The following is a 25,818-nucleotide window of genomic DNA, read 5'->3' on the forward strand; positions in this document are numbered from 1 at the left end:
TTGAGTCTGCACCGGCCCTTGGAAAGAGCACCGTACACAAGCCCACACCCCCGCTCTCCCCGTAACCCAGTAACCCCATCCAACCTTTTTGGTCACTAAGGGCAATTTATCATGGCCAATCCACCTAACCTGCACATCTTTGGACTGTGGGAGGAAACCGGAGCACCCGGAGGAAACCCACGCACACACGGGGAGAACGTGCAGACTCCGCACAGACAGTGACCGAAGCCGGAATCGAACCTGGGACCCTAGAGCTGTGAAGCCACAGTGCTGACCACGATGCTACCATACTGGCCTTATCATAGACTGAGACCTACAAGAAAGATACTTGGACGCCAAGGGTTACATGACAAAGAGACACTTTGTAAACTCGGGTTGTATTCCCTAGATTGAGGGTGACTTTGATCTAAGTTTTCATGTGGGGAAACTGACGGGATTGACAGAGAAACAATCGCTGCTGATTGGGGAGCCTAGGACAGGGGAAACGCAGTCCAGAAAATAGGTTCTGTTCACATTGGTGGAACGATTGAGAAACGGGGGATACAAGCTAAATGGCGAAAGAGGCAATGACGATATGAAGAATAACATTGTTACTCAGCGAGTGGTCGGAGTCGAGAACGCGCTGCCTGAAAGTGTGCTCGAGGCAGATTCAACTGGAGTTTTCAAAAGGGAACCGGATCAGTGTCTGAAGAGGAACCTATTGCGGGGTCACATAGAAAAGGCAGGAGGGTGGCAAGAGTGGAGTTGAACCCTCAGAGGGCCAGCATAGATGACCATGCAATGATTCTACCCGTGGAACTGCAGCCAAGCTACCACATGGAGGGACTGAGGCCAATTGCACAGACGTTTACAAAGGGAAGCTGACTAAGTCCAAGTGGGAAGGAATGGAAGGTTCTGCTGATGGGGTGAGATGAGGTGGGGCAGGAGGGGACCCACGTGGAGCATGAAGACCAACACTGAACATGTTTCTGTGCTGCAAATACTATAGAATTTCATGTAAAGTATCAGCACCCTCCGGGGAGGGAAAACAGGGGGGGTTGCGTTTTTTCGGGGGAACTGACGGTTTTAAGCTCCTACCTTCCTTGCATTCCAGAGCTACCCGAGACTCCAGGTTGTCCATCTGCAGCTGGAGTCGCTTCAGCGTGCGGTCGGCATCACGTGACTTCCTCTTGTAGGCGATGAGGACGATAACAATAATGAGGAGTAGCAGGGCCCCGCCTCCCCCGATTCCCAAGGCCGCTGGCATGGTGAGGAGGCTGTCCGAGTAGATGTGCAGATCTCCAGGGGAGAACTTCAACCCTCCCACCTTAATCTGCAAAGAAAAACAGAGAGAGAGACTTATTCCTTGCACCGTCACCCCTGCTGTCATTCTGTGCCTTCCACCCTAACAGAATGTTGACTGGTGACCCCTTCATGATGCACAAACTTGACCAAGGCCTTCAGTTCACCCACTTCTATCAGTCGTTTGTTCCCTCTTGGGGCAAGTTCCAGAAACAAAAAAGACGAGTGTGCATTTATAGAGAGCCTCTCAAGTCCTCAGGGCATCCCCAAAGTGCGTTGCCGCCAAGTCCAGCTGTTGTACAAATGTGGAAACCCATTACCCTCAGCAAGATCGCCCCCTGTTGACCGTTTTGTGACGGTGCTGACTGACGAGACACTCGGTGAACACTCGACCTGCCCTTGTCTGAATTACGCCAAGGGCTTTCTCTGCCCCACCTGAACAGAGGTCCCATGCCCCCCTCTGAAAGATAGCACCTCAGATGTTGCAGTAAAATAGTTCCAGATAACCAAACGTTGCTCTCCCCTTTGAGGGTTGACTGGGGGTGGTCTAACCTCAGGCGAGGGGCAAGGTTGAGAAGGCGGGGCTTTCATGAATAACCTCAGCCGGTACGGGAATTGAACCCACGCTGCTGGCGTCGTTCTGCATCAGGAACCAGTTATGCAGCCAAGTGAGCTAAACCGGCCCCCCTGGTGCTCAAGCTCGAGTTCAAATGCCAGCCTCTATGAGTGACATAGCTACACCACAGCACAGGCCTGACGGGCCTAATGGCCTCATTCCGTGCTGTCTCACTGTACGATTCTACCCTGGTGTGATCCATTTGAATTCTGAAGCTGGATTCGCCAGCTGTTTATCAGGATAAAATGCTGGAAATGCTCCTTTCATCGGGAACGGTTTCTCGCTCCACAGGTGTCGCCCGACCTGCAGGACCTTTCTATCACTTTCTCTTCATTCTAGGCCTCCAGCGCCTGCAGTGTCAGGAGGTCTAGTGGCGCAGTGGGTAGCGTCCCTGCCTCTGAGCCAGAAGCTTTGGGTTCGAGTCCCACCCCAGCACGTGATGACCAAGGTTCATAATGCAAACAGGTTGAGTATGTCAACCTGTAAATTCTTCCAAACACGCCAATGGTGTGGTCAGCCATGCTTGATGTGGGATGGAGTCCCGCAAGCTATAAGCCCCTGGTGACAGACTAGCGACCCGTTCCGGGAATTACTAGCTGTGGAAACACAAGGAAGGCTGCCTTAGTGAGCACTATGTGTGCAGGAAGAGAATTGGATTTGGAGCAACTGCAGTATTTTGCTTTTATCTTGGGTGATTGTTCACAGAACATGTGGTAAACCACTGTTACTGTATTGTATATATTGTTTGTTGTCTCAGCTGGCTCCGCCTGTGGCTCCTCCCCTCAGGCTCTGTATAAAGGTGGCCGACCTCTGGCTCTGCCCCAGTTCGGGATCAGTTGCCAGCAGGTTCTCGTTTAGCTTATTAAAGCCACAGTTTCGTTCCACAACCCGTCTTTGTTATAATTGATGGCACATCAGAACATCTATCGCAAGGAAGGAAGTGGGGGGGGGGGGGGAAGAGAGAAATAAGGAGGTTTAGACCTGCATAAAAAGAAATAATGAATGTGGCCAAAGAAATAGGAAATCATTTGCAAGAATGATCCTGAGTTTCATGGTGTTTGTCATTTCAATTCTGCACTTTGCTCCCACTCTGACCGCTCTGTCCTTGGCCTAAAGCTCAGGGCAAACTCAAGCAACAGCACCTTTCAACTCGACACTCGACAACCTTCTGGACTCAATATGGAGTTCAACAATCAGAACCTCTGCCTTCATTCTGGTTTCTGCTTTTGTTTTACTGGTTGGGCCTTTTTCCGGAGTTATCCTTCACTTTGCATTTAGGCGGCTGCAATCCAGCCATTCACACCTCATCTGGACACATCTTGCCGCAATTCCGTGCCCGCATTCGCCTGAATGCAAATGGCGTGAGTCGTAAAACCAGAAAGATTGGGAACATCATTTAGATAAATTATAATCGAATTAAAGGGCTTCCCACTACATGTTCCCCCCCCCCCCCCAACATTGGGATCACCCCACTCGCCGAGGGCACGCAGCTAAGTATAACTCCTGGGAGGAGAGGAACATGACTGGACCGTATCACAGAATTACACAGCGGAGACGAGGGGCGCGATTCTCCGCTCCCGCGCCGGGCGTTGGGAGAATCACCTGGGTCGCCAAATTTTCCCGTGACGCCGGTCCGACGCCCTCCCTCGATTGACGGAAGCGGCCAGATCGGCACAATCGTGCTTTGCGCGGCGCGGTACAGTGAATCGCCCGAGACAGCCAAAATGGCGATTCACCGGTACCCCCGCGATTCTCCGGCCCAGGTGGGCCGAGCTGCCTGCCCAAAACGGCGGTTTCCCCCCCGGCGCCATCCACACCTGGTCGCTGCCGGCGGGAACAGCGCAGGAACGCTGGGGGGGCGGCCTGCGGGGGGGGGGGGTCCTGCACCAGGGGGGGGGGGGGTCCTCAAATGGGGTCTGGCCCGCGATCGGTGCCCACCGATCGTCGGGCCGGCCTCTCTGAAGGAGGACCTCCTTTCTTCCGCAGCCCCGCAAGATCCGTCAGACATCTTCTTGCGGGGCGGACTCGAGGAGGACGGCAACCACGCAACCACGTTGGCGCCGGCCAACCCGCGCATGCGCGGGTGATGCCAATTATGCGGCGCCAAGTCCTGCCGCGCGTAAATGATGCGGCGCCGCTCCTAGCCCATTATCGGGCCCTGAATCGGTCGGGATAGGGGCCGTTTCGCGCCGTGGTGATCCTCGACGGCGTTCACGACAGCGCGAACACTCTGCCTCCATTTCGGAGAATCCCGCCCGAGATTCTTCGGCTCATCGAGTCTGCACCAACATGTGGAAAACACCTGACCTGTCCACCTCGTCCCATTGGCCAGCACTTGGTCCATAGCCTCGACAGGCCACGTGCTCATCCAGGTACTTTTTAAAGGATGTGAGGCAACCCGCCTCTACCCCCCTCCAGGCCGTGCGTTCCAGACCCTCACCAGCCTCTGGGTAAAAAGGGTTTCCTCGCATCCCCCCTCAACCTCCTGCCCCTGATCTTGACCTTGTGTCCCCCTCGTCACTGCCCCTTCAACAACTGCTCCCTATCCACCCTGTCCATGCCCCTCATAATCCTATACACCTCGATCAGGTCGCCCCTCAGTCTTCTCTGCTCCACAGTAACACGATACCCTGGCACTGCCGGCAGTGTAGCTGGTGCCTATGAAATAATTGTGCTTTTAGAACGGGAGGTGGGGAGCCGAGGAACTGAAAAACCCCCTTTCTTTTCAAGAAAACCCGCAGGTCATCAAATGGTTAAACACAAATGTTATTTCATGAATCCCTTGGAGACTCATAATTCTGTTACTAATTAAACCATTTGAAGAAAACAGCACCACATGGGGACACGTGCGCGCACACAGAAATAATAAGATGTCCAAGTTCGCTGCAAGAATTTATTTACTCAGTGTAGGCCGGGCCCATTACCCTAACAGCAGGCAGCCAGTTAGAAAGGCATTCTGCCGGGCAATCCACTTTCTGCTCAACATTAGGCTGGAGTTGAATTATTTCAAATGACCCTCCATCACCTCCACCTGCTTAAATAGCCACACTGCCTTATTAGAATGAAATAGGTTCAGGAATGGGTCACTCCAGTCAGCTCCAGATAAACAGTTGACTGATTCCAAGCACAATTATAATTCGGTCACAGAATTCCAATGGGTCAAAACTCACCCCCGTTCACGCTCTGGAATTCCAACGGCTAAGACCTTTACTGCGACTCTGCATGATCACCCATTCCTGTTCATTCCAGCGCACCAAATCCCTTCCCATTCCCGTACCAGCCTCCCCGAACAGGCGCCGGAATGTGGCGACTAGGGGCGTTTCACAGTAACTTCATTGAAGCCTACTTGTGACAATAATTCCTGTACCAGCCTCCCTGAACAGGCGCCGGAATGTGGCGACTAGGGGCGTTTCACAGTAACTTCATTGAAGCCTACTTGTGACAATAATTCCCGTACCAGCCTCCCTGAACAGGCGCCAGAATGTGGCGACTAGGGGCTTTTCACAGTAACTTCATTTGAAGCCTACTCGTGACAATAAGCGATTTTCATTTTCATTTTTTCATTTCATTCAATCCCCTTGCACGGGATTCCAGAGGCACTTGGCTCCTTAATTAATCACGGAATTATGGAATGATTACAGAACAGGAGGAGGGAATTTGGCCGATCCTGCCTATGTCGTCTCTCTGCAGTTCACCTAGTGCCACTCCGCTATCTTTCCTCCATTGTAACTGGAAGTGTTTTTTCCTTTCGGCTAACTTTCTCTTTTGAAAGCCATGAATGTGTCTCTTTCCAACATGCTCCTCAGCAGTACATTGCAAATACCATCCACGCACTGCGCAAAGAAGCCTTTTCTCATGTCGATGTTGCTTCTTTTCACTTTAAATTGTCTCTCGACCCTTTCATCATCAGGAACAGTTTCACGCCATCCACTCTGTCCAGGCTCCTCAAGGTTTGGATCCTCTTTCCAATCTTCTCTTCTCCCAGGAGAACAGCCCTAATCTTCTCCAATCCATTCACGTAACTGAGGTTCCCCATCCCCGGGGAATCTTCCTCTCTAATGCCTTCACATATTTTCTAAAATGTGGTGCCCCCAACTGGGCACAATCACTTTTTAAAAATTTTAGCGCACCCAATTATATTTTTCCAATTAAGCGGCAATTTGGCGCGGCCAATCCACCTACCCTGCACATCTTTTAGGTTGTGGGTGTGAGACCCACGCAGACACGGGGAGAATGTACAAACTCCACACATTGAGTGACCCGGGGCCGGGATCGAACCTGGGTCCTCGGCGCCGTGAGGCAGCAGTGCTAACCACTGCGCCACCGGACGGCCCACAATCATGTTGTATAGGATTCTAATCAACTAAAAGCCTTCTTTTTCACCCTGTTATTTGGTTCCGCCAGCTTGTCCCAACACAATCCGCCCCCCCCCCTGCTTCCCCTCCCCCCCAGCCCTTGTTGTTCAGTTTTACTCCCGCTGAACCCTGACCTCTGATCTCCTATTGACACATTCTACTATCCCACCTTTGCCACTGTTAACACTCTTCAATCCCTAATGGCATCATTAACAGGCCCTTTCTCTCATGTCCGTGACATCATTGTCAATCCCTCCTTAACTCCGACCTATCACTGACTTTCCATTCCATCCCACCCCATCCCCTCCTCCAAGTATCAATCCCTCCTTAACTCCGACCTATCACTGACTTTCCATTCCATCCCACCCCATCCCCTCCTCCAAGTATATTGTTCATCACATTTCTATCCCTTTTCAGTTCTGAAGAAGAGCCACATGAACTCGAAACGTTAACTCTGCTTCTCTCTGCATAGATGCTGCCAGACCTGCTGAGTCTACCCAGCACTTTCTGCTATTACGGATAATATTCTAATGAACTAAACCGCTCTCTGGACATATTCTGTTTTTGATTCAAACAGCGTAAATCCCTAGTGAAGTCAAATGTCTGGAACTTTTGATTCAAACCATCAAAGACTGGCAGGCGGCAGTGCACTTTACCAATCCAGGCGTATTCAGCACAAAACATATCTTTGTGGAGGTTTTATTGTTTCAGCTCTAGAAGGGCTTGCTGAATGAAGAATTTAAAACCTTCACCTCGCTACAAAGATTTGCAAATTACCCATTTTTAATCCAGAGCCTTGGAGCCAGCTTCACCCAGGCGGAAAATAAATGACTTCGCGAAGCGGTTATGTATTTATCAGGAGTGATCTGCTCTTCTCGACTACCCTGACAGGCTCTCAGTTTGTGTGTCGCTGGCTTCTCCGAGCTGGAATAACAGCAACAAATCAAAATCAACCTAATTTGGCATGTTCAGCAGATGCGAGAAAAGAATAAATGTGATTCTGCGTAAATGTGTCACATTGGAGAAACATGGTGCATAAAATATTCATTGGCAACCAGAGAGGACAGAGCATAGTAATCAGCAGACAATGTTTGCACTGACAACCCCGTCATGTCTGCCCAGGTACAATAGAGTCGGCAAGCGCTTGCTCTTCGTGTCGCTGTCATTTCCGTGGTTAGCTGTGAGTCAGTGGGCAAAACTCTCGAGTCGGGAGCCCTTTGGCTCAAGACCCACCCCTGAGCCCTCGAGTCCAAGCTGACACTCCCAGTGCAGCACTGAGGGGAGTACTGCATGGTCAGAAGCCTACTCGTGACCAGCTCATAGCTGGTTTACATCCGAACTCCACGCAGCCAGCTTGATTCTGGAATCCTCAAGCCCCTCGGACAGCTGATGTCTACCGATCTCAGATGTAGAGTTAGTTGAGCCAACGTTTACTGATGTTTTTTGGGTGAGAATTCCTCACTTTTGCTACCCTTGGCGTGACATAGGATTTGATGGGTGGGTGAGGTTTATTATCCAGCCGCTGATAAAGATGGAGGGAACCCGCTCCCCCCTCTGAAGGGCTGCCCCGCAGCCTTTTGGTCCTCGGAGGAGCGTTAAGTGGCTGAGAGTGGGACCTACGCCCTCATCTGGGGAGGAATCCCTGCCTCCCAAGAGCTGGGGGCACTCATTGGTATCAGAGGCGCCACCATGAGGGGTGGCCACTGCTGGAACTGCATCCAGACCATGCAATAAAGAGCCAGGTGACAGGGAATTTGTGAGGGTCAGGAGCAGGGTGGTGGGGAAGTTTCTCAGTATCCCCGTCCCGCACCCCAAGGGGGATGGGGCCACAATGTGTACTTCAGAGAAGGCACCTAGGGGATTGAGAGAGGGGGGGATCACTGATCGAAAAAGGAAACCAGTGAATCGAGGTATTCAAGAGGGTTTAAGATGATTATTTGAATAGAACCAATGTGCAGGGGTACTGGGACAAGGCAAGTGAATGGCAAGAAGTCAATGTTTATTTGGAGAGCAGATGCCGATGGAATGGGCGGAATGGTTACCTCCTGGATCCCAATTCTGGGATTCTTTGACTGAGGCACCCCCCATCTCTCTCTCACCCGGTGCCCAAGTAGACGTATCTGCCGGAGCTCTCGCCCTATTGCTAATCCTGAGGTCACCTCAGTCGGAGGGAGCAGTGATTGGGTGTTCATTCTCATTCATCCTCAGGATGTGGGTGTTGCTGGCAAGGCTGGCATTTATTGCCCAACTATGCATCTCGCCCGGCAGGGCAGTTAAGAGTGAACCACTTTGGCATGGATCTGGGGTCACATACAGGCCCAGGTGGGGTAAGAGCAGCAAGTTTCCTTCTCCAAGGGACATCAGTCAATCGGTTGTGCCTCTGTAGCAATCTGACGGACTCTGTTACTGGATACCACCTTTTCATGCCTGTCCTCAGCTCTCTCACTTTCTGGATCATTAGTCCCTGGGGAGTAACTCACTATAATCATGTTACCGCTGCTGCCAATGTGTGGGGATGAGGACGGGCTTGGATTGGCTGCCCACATTGGAAATTCCTCACCCTCTCCCACATGACCAAAGGAATTAAGCCAACGTTCGCGGAAATTAAAATCACAACAGACACTTACAGCACGGAAGGAGGCTATTCCGTACACACTGACAAACAGCCATGTAGCCTAATCCCACCTTCCAATTCTTTGTTCATGGTTTAGTCGGCTACGGCGCTTCAAGTGCGCATCCAAGTGCTTTTTGTTTGGGTGGTTTGAGGATTTCAGCTTCCACCACCCTTTCAGGAAGCGAGCTCCAGATCCCCAAATGATAGGTGCTCCCAAGGGAATAGTCCACCAGCACAAGACCAGGCCTTGAAAGAAGCCTGGAAGTCTTTCTCTCACTGTGAACTCCACCGAGCAGTTTGGCTGAGGGCCAAGGCTGGATTTCCCATCAAGCGTCTGTGAGCTTTGCAACAGTCTGGAGAGATCTTGCGTCAAAATAGTCGAAGAATGGTTACCTCATGACATTTTTCTTTAAACGCTATCCACGCTCATCCTAACCCTGACGACAAGGAACTCTTGCCTTCCCTAATCAGGAGATAATGGATGTTCTCTTCCATCTCACTGGGCATGTTAATCGGAAGGACAAGTTGGGACAGAGGGTTGGAATCAGCTGCCATCTTACTTGCTGCTGAAGTATCGTCATGCTGGATTATTTACTGTTCCACTAGCTTCCACCACTGAGTTACAGGCTCGCTGTCTCATCCTTCACTCACTTACAACTGTCGAGAAACACTTCAAGACACAGTAAGTGGCAGCAAACTATTCCACTTGGTGAAAAAAAGAAGCAATTGGTTGACAGTCCTTGACATGATGGATTCTTCAGTCATGCTGAGCGCCGCTCAACTGAGTTTAAGTAGGCTCGGGGACTCAATCGAGACATTCAAGGGGGCATCGGTTGATTATTTGAATGGAAACAATGACAAATGTCATCGTAAAAACCCATCTGATTCACTAATGTTCTTTAGGAAAGGAAATTTTCCATCCTTACCTGGTCTGGCCTACTTGTTTTTAAAAATTAATTTACAGGATGTTGGGGTCGCTGGTTGGATCCGTATTTATTGCCAATCCCTAATTGTTCTTTGGCCATTCAGGGGTCAGCCACATTGCTGTGGGTCTGGAGTCACGTGTAGGCCAGACCAGGTAAGGGCAGCAGATTTCCTTCCTTAAAGGACATTAGTGGGGGTTTTTTTTTTTTACAACAATCAACAATGGTTAGACTTTTCATTCCAGATTTTTACTGAATTCAAATTTCACTATCTGCCATGGTGGGATTCGAATCCAGGCCCCCAGACCATTACCCTGGGTCTCTGGGTTGCTAGTCCAGTGAGAATATAGGGCAGCATGGTAGCATAGTGGTTAGCACAATTGCTTCACAGCTCCAGGGTCCCAGGTTCGATTCCCGGCTTGGGTCGCTGTCTGTGCGGAGTCTGCACGTTCGCCCCGTGTCTGCGTGGGTTTCCTCCGGGCGCTCCGGTTTCCTCCCACAGTCCAAAGATGTGCAGGTCAGGTGGATTGGCCATGGTAAATTGCCCTTAGTGTCCAAAATTGCCCTTAGTGTTGGGTGGGGTTACTGGGTTATGGGGATAGGATGGAGGTGTGGGTAGGGTGCTCTTTCCAAGAGCCAGTGCAGACCCGATGGGCCGAATGGCCTCCTTCTGCACTGTAAATTCTATGATTCTATGAATAGGAATTTTTTTAAAAACACCACGCCACTGCCTCCCCTTGTGTCCCACAGCAATGCGGTCGAGCCTTACCTGCCCTCTGAAATGACCTTCCCAGCAACACCCACAGCCCAAGAAGGAATAAAAGAACAAACTAGAAATTTGGAACACTCTCTCGTAAAATTCTGCGGATGCCAGAGACAATTGGAGCGTTCAGGAGTCAGTGTCGTGGATTTTTTTGAAGGGGTCAACGTCTAGCGTTGAGGAAGGTAAATAGAGCAAGGTGCAGGTCAGCCAGGATCTAGTAAAATGAGGGCTGAATGCACTCTGCGTGTTCCGAATGTTCCTTTCCTTGGCGAAGAGGGGGGTGGGGTGGATGTGTATCTCCCGGATCCTAAAGAGAAACTGTGCACAAGCGAACACAAGAGAAATAAAGCAGTGACAGGGATAAAGGAGAGAGATGTGTAGTCTCATTGCGCGCACAGTTAAATTGTTGAACCTGTTCCAAAATGGTGATCGGCAGCTGTGCTGGAAATAGTCAAATAAATCAGCGCCTCCACTCAAAACTAAGAGCCTCCAGCTTCGATATTGTCAATCTAACCATCGCTTTGGGACAGTTTGGTGCACCAGTACCCTTAGTCCACGAGAAATAGGCTCAGGCTCTCCTCGAAACGAAATCACAAAGTATCCCATAAAACACACTCGTTCTCTGTGAGACTGGCCCAGTGAGGCTGAAGTTTGCTGCTGTGGAAGGAGGATGTTATAGTGAGGCTGGGATACCCTTCATTGCAAAAGCATTGAAGCTGACGGCATTCCCCAGGCAGCCATGCGAGTAAGAGTAACGTCACTAGTGTTTCTCTGGTTGGCTAGTGGTGTCCCTCAGGGATCAGTGTTGGGCCCACAACTGTTCACAATTTACATAGATGATTTGGAGTTGGGGACCAAGTGCAATGTGTCCAAGTTTGCAGACGACACTAAGATGAGTGGTAAAGCAAAAAGTGCAGAGGATACCGGAGGTCTGCAGAGGGATTTGGATAGGCTAAGTGAATGGGCTAGGGTCTGGCAGATGGAATACAATGTTGACAAATGTGAGGTTATCCATTTTGGTAGGAATAACAGCAAGAGGGATTATTATTTAAATGATAAAATACTAAAACATGCCGCTGTGCAGAGAGACCTGGGTGTGCTAGAGCATGAGTCGCAAAAAGTTGGTTTACAGGTGATTAAGAAGGCAAATTGGGTTTTGTCCTTCATTGCTAGAGGGATGGAGTTTAAGACTAGGGAGGTTATGCTGCAATTGTATAAGGTGTTAATGAGGCCACACCTGGAGTATTGTGTTCAGTTTTGGTCTCCTTGCCTGAGAAAGGACGTACTGGCGCTGGAGGGTGGGCAGAGGAGATTCACTAGGTTAATCCCAGAGCTGAGGGGGTTGGATTACGAGGAGAGGTTGAGTAGACTGGGACTGTACTCGTTGGAATTTAGAAGGATGAGGGGGATCTTATAGAAACATATAAAATTATGAAGGGAACAGATAGGATCGATGCGGGCAGGTTGTTTCCACTGGCGGGTGAAAGCAGAACTAGGGGGCATAGCCTCAAAATAAGGAGAAGTAGATTTAGGGGGAACTTCTTCACCCAAAGGGTTGTGAATCTATGGAATTCCTTGCCCAGTGAAGCAGTAGAGGCTCCTTCATTAAATGTTTTTAAGATAAAGATAGATCGTTTTTTGAAGAATAAAGGGATTAAGGGTTATGGTGTTCGGGCCGGAAGGTGGAGCTGAGTCCACAAAAGATCAGCCATGATCTCATTGAATGGCGGAGCAGGCTCGAGGGGCCAGATGGCCTACTCCTGCTCCTTCTGTCACCGAGAGCAACTATACCATTGATTCTCTGGAGCCGTGCAATGCTGCTTGGTTAAATCTGCAAGTCCAATCCAGATATACATGGAATCATAGAATCTCTACAGTGCAGAAGGAGGCCATTCGGTCCATCGAATCTGCAGCAGCCCTCTGAAAGCTCACCCCACCTCGACCCAATACCCCCACCCTATCCCCGTAACACCACCCAAGGGCAATTTAGCATGGCCAATCCACCTAATCTGCACATCTTTGGACAGTGGGAGTTTCATAGGATATGTGTGTGTCGCTGGCCAGGCCTGGATTTGTTGCCCCTTCCTTACTGCCCTTACACCCAGTGGCTTGCGAGGCTACTTCGGAGGGCAGGTCAAGGTCAACACGGACGGGCCCTTTGATGCTGTCCGTTATTGGCCTAGCCACACATTATGGCCGGCAGGGTAACTCAGTGGTTAGCACTGTTGCTTCAGGGGCCAGGGTTCGATTCCCGGCTTGGGTCACTCTGCGGAGTCTGCACGTTCTCCCCGTGTGTGCGTGGGTTTCCTCCGGGTGCTCCGGTTTCCTCCCACAGTCCAAAGATGTGCGGGTTAGGTGGATTGGCCACGGTAAATTGCCCTGTAGTGTCCAAACTTTAGGTGGGGTTGCTGGGTTACGGGGATAGGGTGGAGGTGTGGGTTTAAGCAGGGTGCGCTTTGAAGGGCCAGTGCAGACTGGAGAGGCCGAATGGCCTCCTTCTGCACTGTAAATTCTATGATCTATGAACACAGTGATGTCCAGAGTTACCACTAAGATCCAGAGTCACTGATGATGGTTTTTGTAACAACAATCGATGTCACTGTCTCCATTGCGGAGACTAGCTTTGTAATTCCAGATTTTATTAATTGAATTTAAATTCAACCAGCTACCATGGTGGGATTTGACCCATGACCCCAGACCATTAGCCTGGGTCTCTGGATTAGTAGTCCAGCAATATTACCAATGTGCCAATATCCCGCCTTAAATTCAAAATTCCAATCTGCCAAAGGCGTGAGGAAATTACTGTTAGAAATGGTTACTGTTCCTCCAAAAGTATAATCACATCGTCCCAACTAAAACCCAGTCTTGTCCAGAGAACATTGGGATGTAGAGGGAGGTAAAGTAATCTGTCCCATTGCATCCATTCCATCCAAAACCCAAGTCTGATTATTTTGTCACAAATTCATTCCCATGTTATGCCCTGTAATGTACGGGATTAGCAGATAAGGTCCTTTTCTTTTACCTCCCACGATCAAAAATAATCCCTCCAACTGTTTTGAAGCATCCCGCCATGATTCCCAGTCCCAATCCTTTAGGAGTGTCCCTTCATTCTTAATTTATTCCATTTCGTCATCGGGGGCTGAAGGTGATATATCACAGACAGCAGGGGCAGGGGTCACTGCCGCGGGTCTGGAATGCAGCTGGGGCCATTCTGGGGATGCCCGTGTTTGGTGGCACCCCGCCACTTGAACCACCTCCTTCGCGGACCCCTATCTCAGCCCTGAAATGCTGCCAACGCCCCCTCCCCCCGACAAACGAGCAACTGCACCCGTGGGAGGGAGACCAGCAACATCGGAAGCCAGAGGAGAGAGCGATCAACTGGAATAGAAGGAACACTCTCTCCTCAGTATCCTCAATACCCTGCCCCATGCTCCCCCCCCCGCCCCCCCAACCACCCCCCGCCCCCTCCAACAACGTCCATCAACATTTTCACAAGAAAACGAGCTTTGAAAGAGAAGGCAGTTCTGGCAAAAGCTTTGTGTCAATGCTCAGCGAAGGCGCCACAAAGTAATTTTAAATCCCCACTGACGGATTTCTGTGAAGCTTATAGCGGGCTTTTATCCCTTTAAATCCGTCCAAGATATCGCAGGCTTGATGTAAGCAAGCGAGGCATAATTAAAAAGGGAACGCCACCAGAATGGATACGTAAGATTGAAGTAAAAGAAGGGTTTTGGTGTCACTCCCTGTGACTCATTTTAAAATTCAATCCTTACAAGGGTATTGTAAACCAGACAAATTCATCTTTTCTCAGCCAGTAAAGCTGGATTGTTAGCTGGATTTTGGTGCAATGCAGTAGTGGGAGGGTAAGATTTGCATTTACTTTGCGACTGCGAACACCTAGCGCGATCATCAATTTTGCCAATGTTTTTTTGTTCCGATATTCCTTGAGGTCTGGGCATTGCTGGCAAGGTTGGCATTTGCTGCCTATCCCTGGAGAAGGTTGGTATCGGGCTGGTGTGGGATGGAATGCGAGGGTAACCGAAGAGGTGGTGTTCCTATTCCCCCGCCCACCTCGTCCTTTCGAGGTGATCGGGGTCTTGGGTTTGGGAGACGCTTTCGATGCGGCACGAGAAGATTGCTGTGCAAGACTAGAGTGAAGCACGCTTGGTTTCAGTGATGGGGAAGTTTAAAATGATTAATTAAGAGTGTCTCATAACATGGAATTGGCCAACCTAGCTCTGCCAATCATGATGGGCACCTTCATGTCTTACTTTTGAGTATCCAGACCAGATCTAACCAGGCCATGGTTGGCAAATCCATAGAAGCAGGCAATGGTTACGACACAGAAGGTGCCCATTTGGCCATTGTATCCATACCAATTCAACCCATTCCATTCCCGCACAAATATCTTTCCACTAGGCACTCATCCAATTCCCTATCGAAAGCCATGATTGAATCTGCCTCCATCACACTCCCAGGCAGTGTTAAAGCTGCTGGGTTGTATAGACTGACGACAAGGGACTTACACGCAGAAGGGTTTATTCAACAATCCTAGCAGCAGTCACATGCTATACGCCTGCCTGTGCTGGGGGAGTCACTTCCTTTTGCCAGACACCTTCAATCGGGAACGGTTTCTCCTGATCTACCTTGCCCAGCCCTTACATGATCTTGAAGACCTCGGTCAAATCTCCTCTCCGCCTTCTCTTCTCTGGGAGAACCGCCGCCCCCCCCCCAGCTTCTCCAATTCCTCCCTTCAACTATCGTCCCTCATTCCAGGAGCCATTTTCCGCACCCGTTGCATCCGGTGGTAAAATAAAGTCAGAAACGATTCACTCAGAGCAAGACCTGATGAGAAAGTCTCCCTGCATTCAGCGCGTCGATCCTGCCCACTCACCCAAACTTTATGTTCGCCAGTCAGGTTCGGTGGTTCACACAGGAGTTGGGTCTCCGAGACCGTCAATACACAGGGATTGTCCCCTATTAGCACCGTGTAGTTCAGCTTGACGTTGCCTGGTGCGTTGGGAATCAAGTTCCTCCCCTACAAGTAGAAACAAACATTAATAAAGGTTCCATCTGAGAATAGATCGTGCCATTAACAGAAACGGACAGGTTTTTCCCATGGGGCAAAAGGTGACATTTTGCGCTGTTATTTTTGCAGACAAGAAAGGTGTATGCACCATCGATATAGTAAAATGATCGTGGCAGAAGAGGCCTTTTGGCCCATCAAGTGCATGCTGGTATCACATCATGTGGGAAACGGTGAAGGGGACGAGGTGAGTGGTGGGGGTGGAGAGGAACAGGAAAATGGGAGAGCAATTGGAAGGGGACGGGGAAGAGGGATGGGGGAGGGGGCAGGGACAGGCGATGGGGATGGGCGAGCGCCAGGGGGCAAGCCATGTGTGGGCAAGGTCAAGGGGATGGCGAAGAGATGGTGAGGGGTAGGGAGAAGGGTTGGGGAGGGGCAGGGCAAGGGAGAGGCTGACGGGTTTGGGGAGGGAAGGGCAGGAGAGTGGGTGGGCAAAGGGGAGGGTGACACACATGCACAAACATGGAGACAGTCCTACACACACATAGACTTGCGTACAGACACACACATACACAGCCACCTGCACACACAGACACACACTTGTGCAGACACACACACCATACAGTAAAACTTACACACATGTTGTTAGGAAAATAATGGTAGTTTAAAGGGATTTATATTTGTATTTGTAAACATTAGAAATAAGGTATAGTTTTAAGTGGGTTTAATTTAATGTTTCTGTGCCTGGAAGGATAAAACCTATAGTTAGATACATGCTGGACAAAGGCGTTTGTATGTGTGGGGGTTGGTTAAGTTCGAACTATGTTTCTATTCTGCTTAGAGAGGGCTATGGCGTGAAGAATAAATAAAAGCCATAAGCATATGGTTCTTGCTTAGCAACAGGAGGCCACTTTCCAGAGGTAAAAGCTTTCCTTTATTCTTAGTTACAGCTGAATTTGTGAGCAGTTGAAGATAATGAAAGAGAAGGCAGTTCTCACAGTTCTGCTAGAAGATGTTGCTTTAGAAGGCTAGGGGGGGAACATCTCACTCAACTTTGCAAGAAGAAAAGCCATACCCCGGAGCAATGGTTCAGAAAACAAGTGGAGAGATCGAAGAGCAGCTAGTTAAGGAAACTAGAGCAATGAAGAGAAGTTTCCAAGACATCTGAGGTTAAAGGTACTAGAACAGAGCACTGTTCAGTAAAGACAGACCGAGCTGAGAAGGCAGCTGAGACATCAGAAAGATATCTGAAGTGGTTTGTGAGATTTTACATGGAAACGTGAGGTGAAATAACTATGAAAATCGGTGGCTTGATCTCGGAGTTTGTGTATAAACAGTTAAGATGCCCAAATGGTGGTGGTATAAAATCTTGGACTGGAGTCACTGTTAAAAGTGGGGAGGAAGCTTGGGTAAAAAAAGTCATTTGTAAAACCTGCACTGGATTTCGGAATGCAACCCGCTAAGGCAAAGAAGAGTTTAAAGAGTGTTGTTGGGAGTGGAGTTTGGAAACTTTCAAGTGATCACCATCTGGGAGAATTCAGAGGAGAAATCCACACACATTAACTTGGGTTCAGAGTGGAGTGCATGTATTTGACCTCAAGTCACGTTATGTGCTGAAGAGGGGCTTTGCATTAATGAGGCCATTGTGGATTAGCATAAACTTCGCAATCCATGTTTATCCTAAACCCTGTGTGTAATTGTTAAGTTAAGGGGGGGGGGGAAGTAGCTTAAACGCAAGGAAACTAAAATAAAATAGTGGAAGGTAGAACAAATGGAACGTCACTTTGACACTTGATGAAGTTGTGGATATTTGACAGACCACGGCTGCAAAATTCACACGTTGCACTGCCTCTCTCAGCTACGCCATCACTTGGTCTTTTCCCTAAGTGTAACAGGGAGGGGGGCATTGACTCCAAGGGGGTGAGGGGGGGGGGATCGGCCCCAGCTTTACACAATTCTCACCTTCAGTATAACGGGGGAGCTGGGTTTCAGCTCGACAGACCCAGAAGGGCTGAACAGCTCAAAGATTGGGTCTGGGTAATAAGTGAATCCTGTTCCATTGACGACGAGCACTGACCGGACATTATCCATGACGAAGCCAATCTCGTCTGGCTGAACTGGACTTTCCAAGGAGCTGCGTCCGTTATTTGTGATGGACGGGGCCTTGCAAACCATGGTCGTGTCATTTATCACCTTGCATTCCTAGGGGAAGCACAAAGTCTATCACATGCTAGTTAACAACAATGTGCAATTACACACCACCTTGACACGCCAAGTGCCACGAGGCAGCATTGTCAAACACCATTTCACACCGACTCACAGAAAGAAACATCAAGGGGCTACACAGCAAGAGCTCATTCAGCCTGTAGTGTGTTCCACCATTCAGTTAGATCACAGTTGATTTGTGTTTTAACTCCATTTACCTGCCTTAGTCTCCACCTCATCCTATCCTTGCTAACAGAGATCCGTCACACTCAAGTTTTGATATTTTCAATTAACCCCCAGCTTCATCGCCTTTTTGTACGGGCAAAGAGCAAGATGAGGGCCGGCGACCAAAAACATTGACAAAGAGGTAGTTATGTTGTAATATGTCTTTAAGGGGTAGCAGCATGCCATCGCTGGAAGAGAGGTACGCCATTGCCATCCAGTCTCAGTCTCACTTTGGCCTGTGAGCAGAACACGGCGCACAGCTCCGCCGCCGTTGTCTTTCTACAAATGTTCCCATGTACCGAGTCTCATTAAATCAACTCACACCGTGTTCAACACAATCCCTCCTGATGGATTGGTGCCTTTATCGTGTTGTAAAAGTTGAAAGGTGGGGTCAGAAGCCTCGATTTTATACAATTAGCGCCCCCGCCAAATACTATCTAGCAGTTTGGCTGTCAGCTATTTGGACTGGGGGGGAGAGCTCCCAGCTGCCATCTGTGTCATGTGGGTAAAAAACACCTAATAAAATCCAGCCCGCTAACGCTTGTTTCTCTCCCCACAGGTGCTGCCTGACTGGCTGATTCATTTCAGCATTTTATTCAAGTAAAATCCAGATTGGTTGATGTAAAAAATGTCCCACGCTCCTCACATTCATCCGTTAAGCCCACTCTCCGTTAACCCTGCTCTTCGTTAAGCCCGCTATTCGTTAAGCCCGCCATCCATTAATCCCACTCTCTGTTAATCCCGCCATCCGTTAAGCCCGCCATCCATTAAGCCCGCCATTCGTTAAGCCCGCTATCCGTTAAGCCCGCCATTCGTTAAGCCCGCTATTCAAGCCCGCCATTCGTTAAGCCCGCTATTCAAGCCCGCCATTCGTTAAGCCCGCTATTCGTTAAGCCCGCACTCCATTAAGCCTGCTCTGCGTTAAGCCCGCCATTCGTTAAGCCCGCTCTTCATTAAGCCCGCTCTTCGTTAAGGCTGCTCTTCGTTAAGCCTGCTCTCCGTTAAACCTGCTCTCCGTTAAGCCCGCCCGCCATTCGTTAAGCCCGCTCTCCGTTAAGCCTGCTCTTTGTTAAGCCCGCTATTCGTTCAGCCCACCATCCATTAATCCCACTCTCTGTTAAGCCCGTCAACCGTTAATCCCGTCATCCGTTAATCCTGCCATCCATTAAGGCCGCCATTCGTTAAGCCCGCCATTTGTTAAGACCACCATCCATTAAGCCTGCTCTCTGTTAAGCCTGCTCTCCGTTAAACCCGCTATTCGTTAAGCCCGCTATTCATTAAGCCTGCTCTCCGTTAAGCCTGCTCTCCGTTAAGCCCGCTCTCCGTTAAGCCTGCTCTCCGTTAAGCCTGCTCTCCGATAAGCCCACCATTCGTTAAGCCCAATCTCCGTTAAATCCGCATTCATTAAACCTGCCATCTGCATCTTAAGGCTCAGGAATTGTGTTATTAAAATCAAATTTGTGTACTCACGTTCGTTGACTGCGCACTGCCATATTTCGCTCGAATCCTTGGCTCCTGTATGGTGGCGAGGTTGGTCCCTGTAACGATGACTGGCGTCCCCCCACTTGGGTGCATCAATCGGAGCAGGCAGGAAAACAGAGAGAGAATAAGACAGGGCTAATAGCTCATTGGGTGGAATTTTATTCACCATTCCCACGCTTGGAAGTCTTCATCCCCCTCCTACCCACGTAGCTTGCAGGATTTCTGCTGCGATGCTAGACATTCCCACCAAGTGCTGAAAAATGGGATGGGAATAAATAGGTGCTTGTTGGCCGGCGCCGACATGATGGGCCAAATGGCCTCTTTCTGTTCTGTAAAACTCTATGGCGCTAAGTTTCTGCTCCCACGGTCTGGAAAAGGTCTGGCTCGTGAGGGGGCAGGGATAGGACAGTACCCACTTTGGTGCACCCAGACGCTGCCAGTTCCCACACCCAACCGACCCTGTAGGAGGAACAACAACTGCTGACAACCTCTGACTATCAATAGGCACAGGAGATGCCTGCACTCAGAATCAGCAACTCATAGAATCCCATTGCCCACCCCTTTTTCCCATTGCTCCACAAATGTTATCCCCGTCGAGTGTCCATTCCATTAATTTTTTGAAGTTATTAGTGAATCTGCTTCCCGTGTGTGCGTGGGTTTCCTCCATGGGCTCCGGTTTCCTCCCACAGTCCAAAGATGTGCAGGTTAGGTGGATTGGCCATGCTAAATTGCCCTTAGTGTCCAAAATTGCCCTTAGTGTTGGTTGAGTGGGGTTACTGGGTTATGGGGATAGGGTGGAGGTGTTGAGCTTGAGTAGGGTGCTCTTTCCAAGAGCCGGTGCAGACTCGATGGGCCAAATGGCCTCCTTCTGCACTGTAAATTCTATGCTCAGTTCCCTTTCAGACTGCGCATTCCAGCTGACAGCCAATCGCTAAATAATCATTTTTTGCTTATGTTGCCTCTGGTTCTTACGTCGATTATGTTAAATCTGCGAACAATTGACTCAGCCAAGAATTCCCTTTCCATTGTCCCTTTTCCCGAGTTTTCTGCATTTCATTTTTATCTGGAAGGAACAACGGCAATCTTCGGTAACGGAAGACTTTCCCGTCTTTTCCCAAGAGAGGTTGTTTCCAATGCTAAAGATTTGTCAGGCTCTTTCTGAGTGTCTCCTTGTATTGATGTTGCTCGCGCTCGGACAGTCCCACAGAAGCGTTCCAGCTGGGGAAGGGGCCCTTTGGCTCACCGTGTCTATTCTGGCTCTCTGTAGGAGTAATCTACCTGGTGCTCGGGTATTCGCTAAGTGGCTCCTCATGTGGAGGCAAGCACGGGGATTTGCTTCAGCCCGCTTACAGGGCCATTACCGCCAGATTCACAACATCCTGTGGGGCCCAGAGGAGCAGCAGCTGCTGGTTTAGCACACTGGGCTAAATCGCTGGTTTTTAAAGCAGACCAAGGCAGGCCAGCAGCACGGTTCAATTCCCGTACCAGCCTCCCCGAACAGGCGCCGGAATGTGACGACTAGGGGCGTTTCACAGTAACTTCATTTGAAGCCTACTTGTGACAATATCGATTTTCATTTCATTTCAAACTCCCCCAAGCACTAAGGGTGCCGACAATAACAGCCTATCCTGTGGACATCCATATCGCTCCCACATGGGGTCCATCAGTCAGTCATGACGTGGCCCACAGAGGACATCGAGCGGCACAGCGGTTCGCACTGCTGCCTCACAGCGCCAAGGAACCAAGTTCGATTCCGGTCTTGGGTGACAGTCTGTGTAGAGCTTGCTGTTATGGGCCAGGGTTTAGAGAACCCAAAGTGTATCATGGAGTTCACCTGACCCACAACTTTTAATAGATTGTGGTACGGGGAGCACACGGCCCACTCTACAGGTGTGGGACAGCAGAAATGGAAAAGTATTTTTTAAAGCAAAACAATGTTTTTTCTATGGACTCAAGTTCACCTTTTTAAAACATACAGTGAACATCTTAGCAACCATCAATTCAAATACAACCCCCAAAGAATACAACACTAAGTAATCATTTAAGCTTTCCTTTTAACATCCATAAGGCTTTAAAAAAAACCTTTCAACAGAAGCACCTCAGGTTTAAATTCACTATTGAGAACAGTTACCACGTTGAAAATCCCAAATGGACATTCCTAAGCTTGCAGAGATCCACACACATCCTGCTGCGATTGCAGCTTCTCCTAAACTAAAATGAAACCAAACCCACCCTGCAGCAAAAAGCCTAAAGCGAAAGTAAAAAGCTGACAGCCCAGCTCCACCCACTCTCTGACATCACTGCAGTAATAAACACCCATTTCTTAAAGGTACTCTCACATAGAATTGCACGTTCTCCCCGTGTCTGCGTGGGTTTCCTCCGGGTGCTCCGGTTTCCTCCCACAGTCCAAAGATGTGCAGGTTAGGTGGATTGGCCATGATCAATGTGCAGGGTTATGAGGATAGGGTGGGGGAGTTGGCATAGATAGGGTATCTTTTGGAGGGCCGCAGGGCCTCTTTCTGCACTGTCGGGATTCTATGGAGTCACTTCCAGCTTGGACATCCTCAGATAGCAAATATACCACCATCTAGGCTTGTGTCGACTATCGCTGGGAAAATACAGTTCAATAAACACAGTATGTTCTTACTCTGAGGCACCATAAGCCCAATATCCACCATCGCAACAGCATTAATTTTCTTTAGCGGGGACTGCTTTTTGCAAGTCACAGACACAAGCCAGACTTCGAAATGCATCGTAATTTCCCTCACTGTCACTGGGTCAAAATCCTGGAACTCTCTCCCTAACTGCATTGTGAGTGTACCTACACCACACGGACTGCAGCCGTCCAAGAAGGCAGCTCACCATCACCTTCTCAAGGGCAAGTGGGGGGTGGGCAATGAATGCTGGCAGAGCCAACATTCAATGAAAGAATGAACGTTTGAAAATCGCTTCACGGACTCCAGCAGTTCAAGAAATTAGTTCACCTCAACCTTAGAATCATAAGAAAGTTACAGCACAGAAGGAGGCCTTGTTCATGCCAGACGGAAGGCAGCCATGTGCTCTTTCTAATCCCTCCTTCCTGCACCTGGTCCATACCCCTGTAGCTTCCAACACTAAAGATGCAGATCCAGGTTCCTTTTAAAATAGTAGCTTCTCGGCCTCCACCACCAACTCGGGCAGCGAATTCCAGACTCCCCCTACCCGCTGCGTAAAAATGTTCCTCCTCATGTCCCCTCTGCACCTTCTGCCACTTATCTTGGATGTGTGTCCTCTTATGGGCCAGGGTTTAGAGAACCCCAAAGCGTATCACGGAGCTCACCTGACCCACAACTTTTAATGTGGTATGGGGAGCACACGGCCCACTCTGCAGGTGTGGTACAGCAGAAAAGGAAAAGTATTTTTAAAGCAAAACAATGTTTATTCTATTAACCTTTTTTAAAACAAACAGTGAACATCTAAGCAACCATTAATTCAAATATGACCCCAAATACTACAACACTAAGTCACCCTGTAAGCTGTCCTTTTAGCATCCAAAAGACTTAATAAACCTTCAAACAGGAGCACATTAGGTTTACATTCAATACTGAGACCGTTTACAATTCTGGGTTCACCAAATGATCCATAGATAGTCTTTGGATGGCAGAGAACAGCAGTACAGCTGCTTTGTCTCTTCAGATGCAGCTCACTGAAAAAACACAGACACACCCAAGCTTTTTCTCAAACTGAAACTAAAAAGCAGAAGTAGAGCTCAGCTCCACCCACAGTCTGACATCAATCCAGTAACATGAGCAGCTCCATTTCTTAAAGGAACATTTCTTAAACACCCATTTCTTAAAGGTACTCTCACATGACAGTCCCCTGGTTCTAGAATTCTCCGCCAAGGGAAACAATTTTATCCTGTCCACCTATCTCTTTCCCTCATAATTCTGTAAACCTCGATCCCAGCCTTCTCTGTTCCAAGGAAAATAGCCCCAACCTATCCAATCTCTCCTCATAGCCACACTTTTCTAGCCCATGAGCTCATATTTCACTGTGTTAAATTCCATCTGCCACTTTATCGGCTACTTCACCAACCCATCTGTATCATTTTGGAGATTATAGCTATCCTCTACACTGTCCTCCACTCGGCCAATCTTTGTGCCATCTGCAAATTTCCCAATCGTGCTCCCCACATTCATGTCCAAACCGTTAATATTTAACACAAACAGTAAGGATCCCAACACCGAGCCCTGTGGAACACCACTTGAAACAACTTTCCAATTGCAAGGGCAGCCACCCACCATTACCCTTTGTTTCCTGTTACTAAGCAAACTTTTTATCCAGTTTGCCACATTGCCCTGTACCCCATGGGCTTTCACTTTCTTGATCAATCTGCTATGTGAGGCTTTGTCAAATGCCTTGCTAAAATCCATGTACACCACATCCACTGCACTACCTTCATCAACTCTTCTTGCCATTTCCTCAAAACAAAAACATCACAGTTGTGAGGCAAGACCTTCCTTTAACAAATCAATGCTGACGATCATCATAATAATAATCTTTATTAATGTCGCAAGTAGGCTTACATTAACACTGCAATGAAGTTACTGTGAAAATCCCCTCGTCACCACATTCCAGCGCCTGTTCGGATACACGACGGAGAATTCAGAATGTCCAATTCACCTAACAAGCACGTCTTTCGGGACTTGTGGGAGGTAACCGGAGCACCCGGAGGAAACCCACGCAGACACGGGGAGAATGTGCAGATTCCGCACAGACAGTGACCCAAGCCAGGAATCGAACCTGGGTTCCTGGCGCTGTGAAGCAACAGTGCTAACCACTGTGCTACCGTGCCACCCTGACTAGTCTATGCCTTTCTATGTGACAGTTAATCCTATCTCTCAGGATTGATTCTACTGATTTGCCTATTACTGCCATAAGACTAACTGGCCTACAATTGTTCGGCACTTCCTTCAACCCCGTTTTAAACAATGGTACCACGTCTGCATTTCTCCAGTCCACCAGTACTTCCCCTGTGTTTAGTGAGGATTGGAAAATTATCCTCAGAGCATCTGCTATCTCCACCCTGACCTACTTCAGTCGCCTCGGAAACAATCCATCTGGCCCTGGCGACTTATCAACTATCAAGGATTTCAATCCTTTTGAGTACTTCCTCCTCTTTATGATTATCCCATCCAGTATCGCACAGTGTTACTCCTGGACTTCTAACTCTGCATCATCCATTTCCTTTGTAAATACAGAGACAAAATATTCATTTTATACCCCCCCACAGCCTCTGCATCTACACCAAGTTCCATTCTTCAACTCTGATAGTTCCCACTTTTTTCTTAACTAACCTTTTACCATTAATATATTGCTGAGACAGCTTTGGATTTTCTTTAACTTTACTCGCTGATCTTTATTCACGCTCTCTCTTTGGTTTCTTTATTTCCTTTTTGATTTTGTCCCCACACTTCCTATACTCGTCTAATCGATCTGCAGTGCATAGTTTTTTTTGCCTATCATACATTTTCTTTTTCTGTTTGATCTTCCCCTGTATTCCTCTGTGCAACCAGGGTGGGGGGTGGGGGGGGGGGGCGGAGGGGGGGCTAGATTTGGTAGCACCACTCTTACCTTTGGACGGGACATGTCTACTCTGTACATTCTTTGTACCTTCTCACAGGCAACTCTGGGCAATGAATGTGCATTTGGTTAGCGCCACCCACATCCCATGAGTAAATAAAGTGAAAGATTGATTAACGACTATCACCTAGGGAATGGGCTGCAACAGGGATGGGGGTGAGGGAATCCTCATGGCCTGGTGTAATTGATAATATGGAAAGATGTGTCATTTGAAACATGGAAGTCTGGCAATATCTGGTCTGAGAGAAACATGAGAGGATACAGGGAAAGATCCCACAAAGGGTTAACAGCAGCTGTCAGGGAAGGATTGTAAAATGCAGATATCCTTGGTCAAGCAGGCTTAGCCAACAAGACAAACAGGATTTTGAATGAAGTCAAAAACATGGGCTCACACCTTCATTGAAAGTAACTATCTTAGTAAGGATCTGGAAAAGAATGGATGAGGTTCAGTTGAATTTGGTGATGATTCTAGGTGTGAAATTTAGCTAATACCAGGTAAATTAAAGAAAACTGGAGACTATCAGTCTACGAGAAACATAATTCAAAGCCAAAATCAAAGTCAGAATTATGAGCTGAGGGCACAATTGGAAAATAAAACTATAGAAATGACAGGAATTAAAATTCACACCTCTATTGAAACCAAAGCATCACAAAGGAAACAATGTAATCAGATCAATGAGATGAAGTCATGTGAAAATGTATACTT

At 48.7% G+C, this 25,818-nt stretch overlaps 1 protein-coding gene across 2 annotated transcripts in view; it reads right to left on the minus strand.

Moving 5' to 3' along the window:
* Positions 1–25,818, minus strand: part of LOC140388602 (plexin-A1-like) — a 626,216-nt gene that overhangs the window by 93,491 nt on the left and 506,907 nt on the right. For both annotated transcript variants that reach the window (XM_072473037.1, XM_072473038.1), the window contains exons 17-20: positions 19,479–19,572; positions 17,541–17,780; positions 15,447–15,590; positions 1,078–1,312 (exon numbers count right to left, since the gene is read on the minus strand). In XM_072473037.1, the coding sequence (XP_072329138.1) occupies positions 1,078–1,312; positions 15,447–15,590; positions 17,541–17,780; positions 19,479–19,572 (713 nt within the window). The remainder of the gene's footprint in view (positions 1–1,077; positions 1,313–15,446; positions 15,591–17,540; positions 17,781–19,478; positions 19,573–25,818) is intronic.

Source organism: Scyliorhinus torazame, chromosome 13, assembly GCF_047496885.1.
Source record: "Scyliorhinus torazame isolate Kashiwa2021f chromosome 13, sScyTor2.1, whole genome shotgun sequence".
Classification (NCBI taxonomy): Eukaryota; Metazoa; Chordata; class Chondrichthyes; order Carcharhiniformes; family Scyliorhinidae; genus Scyliorhinus; species Scyliorhinus torazame.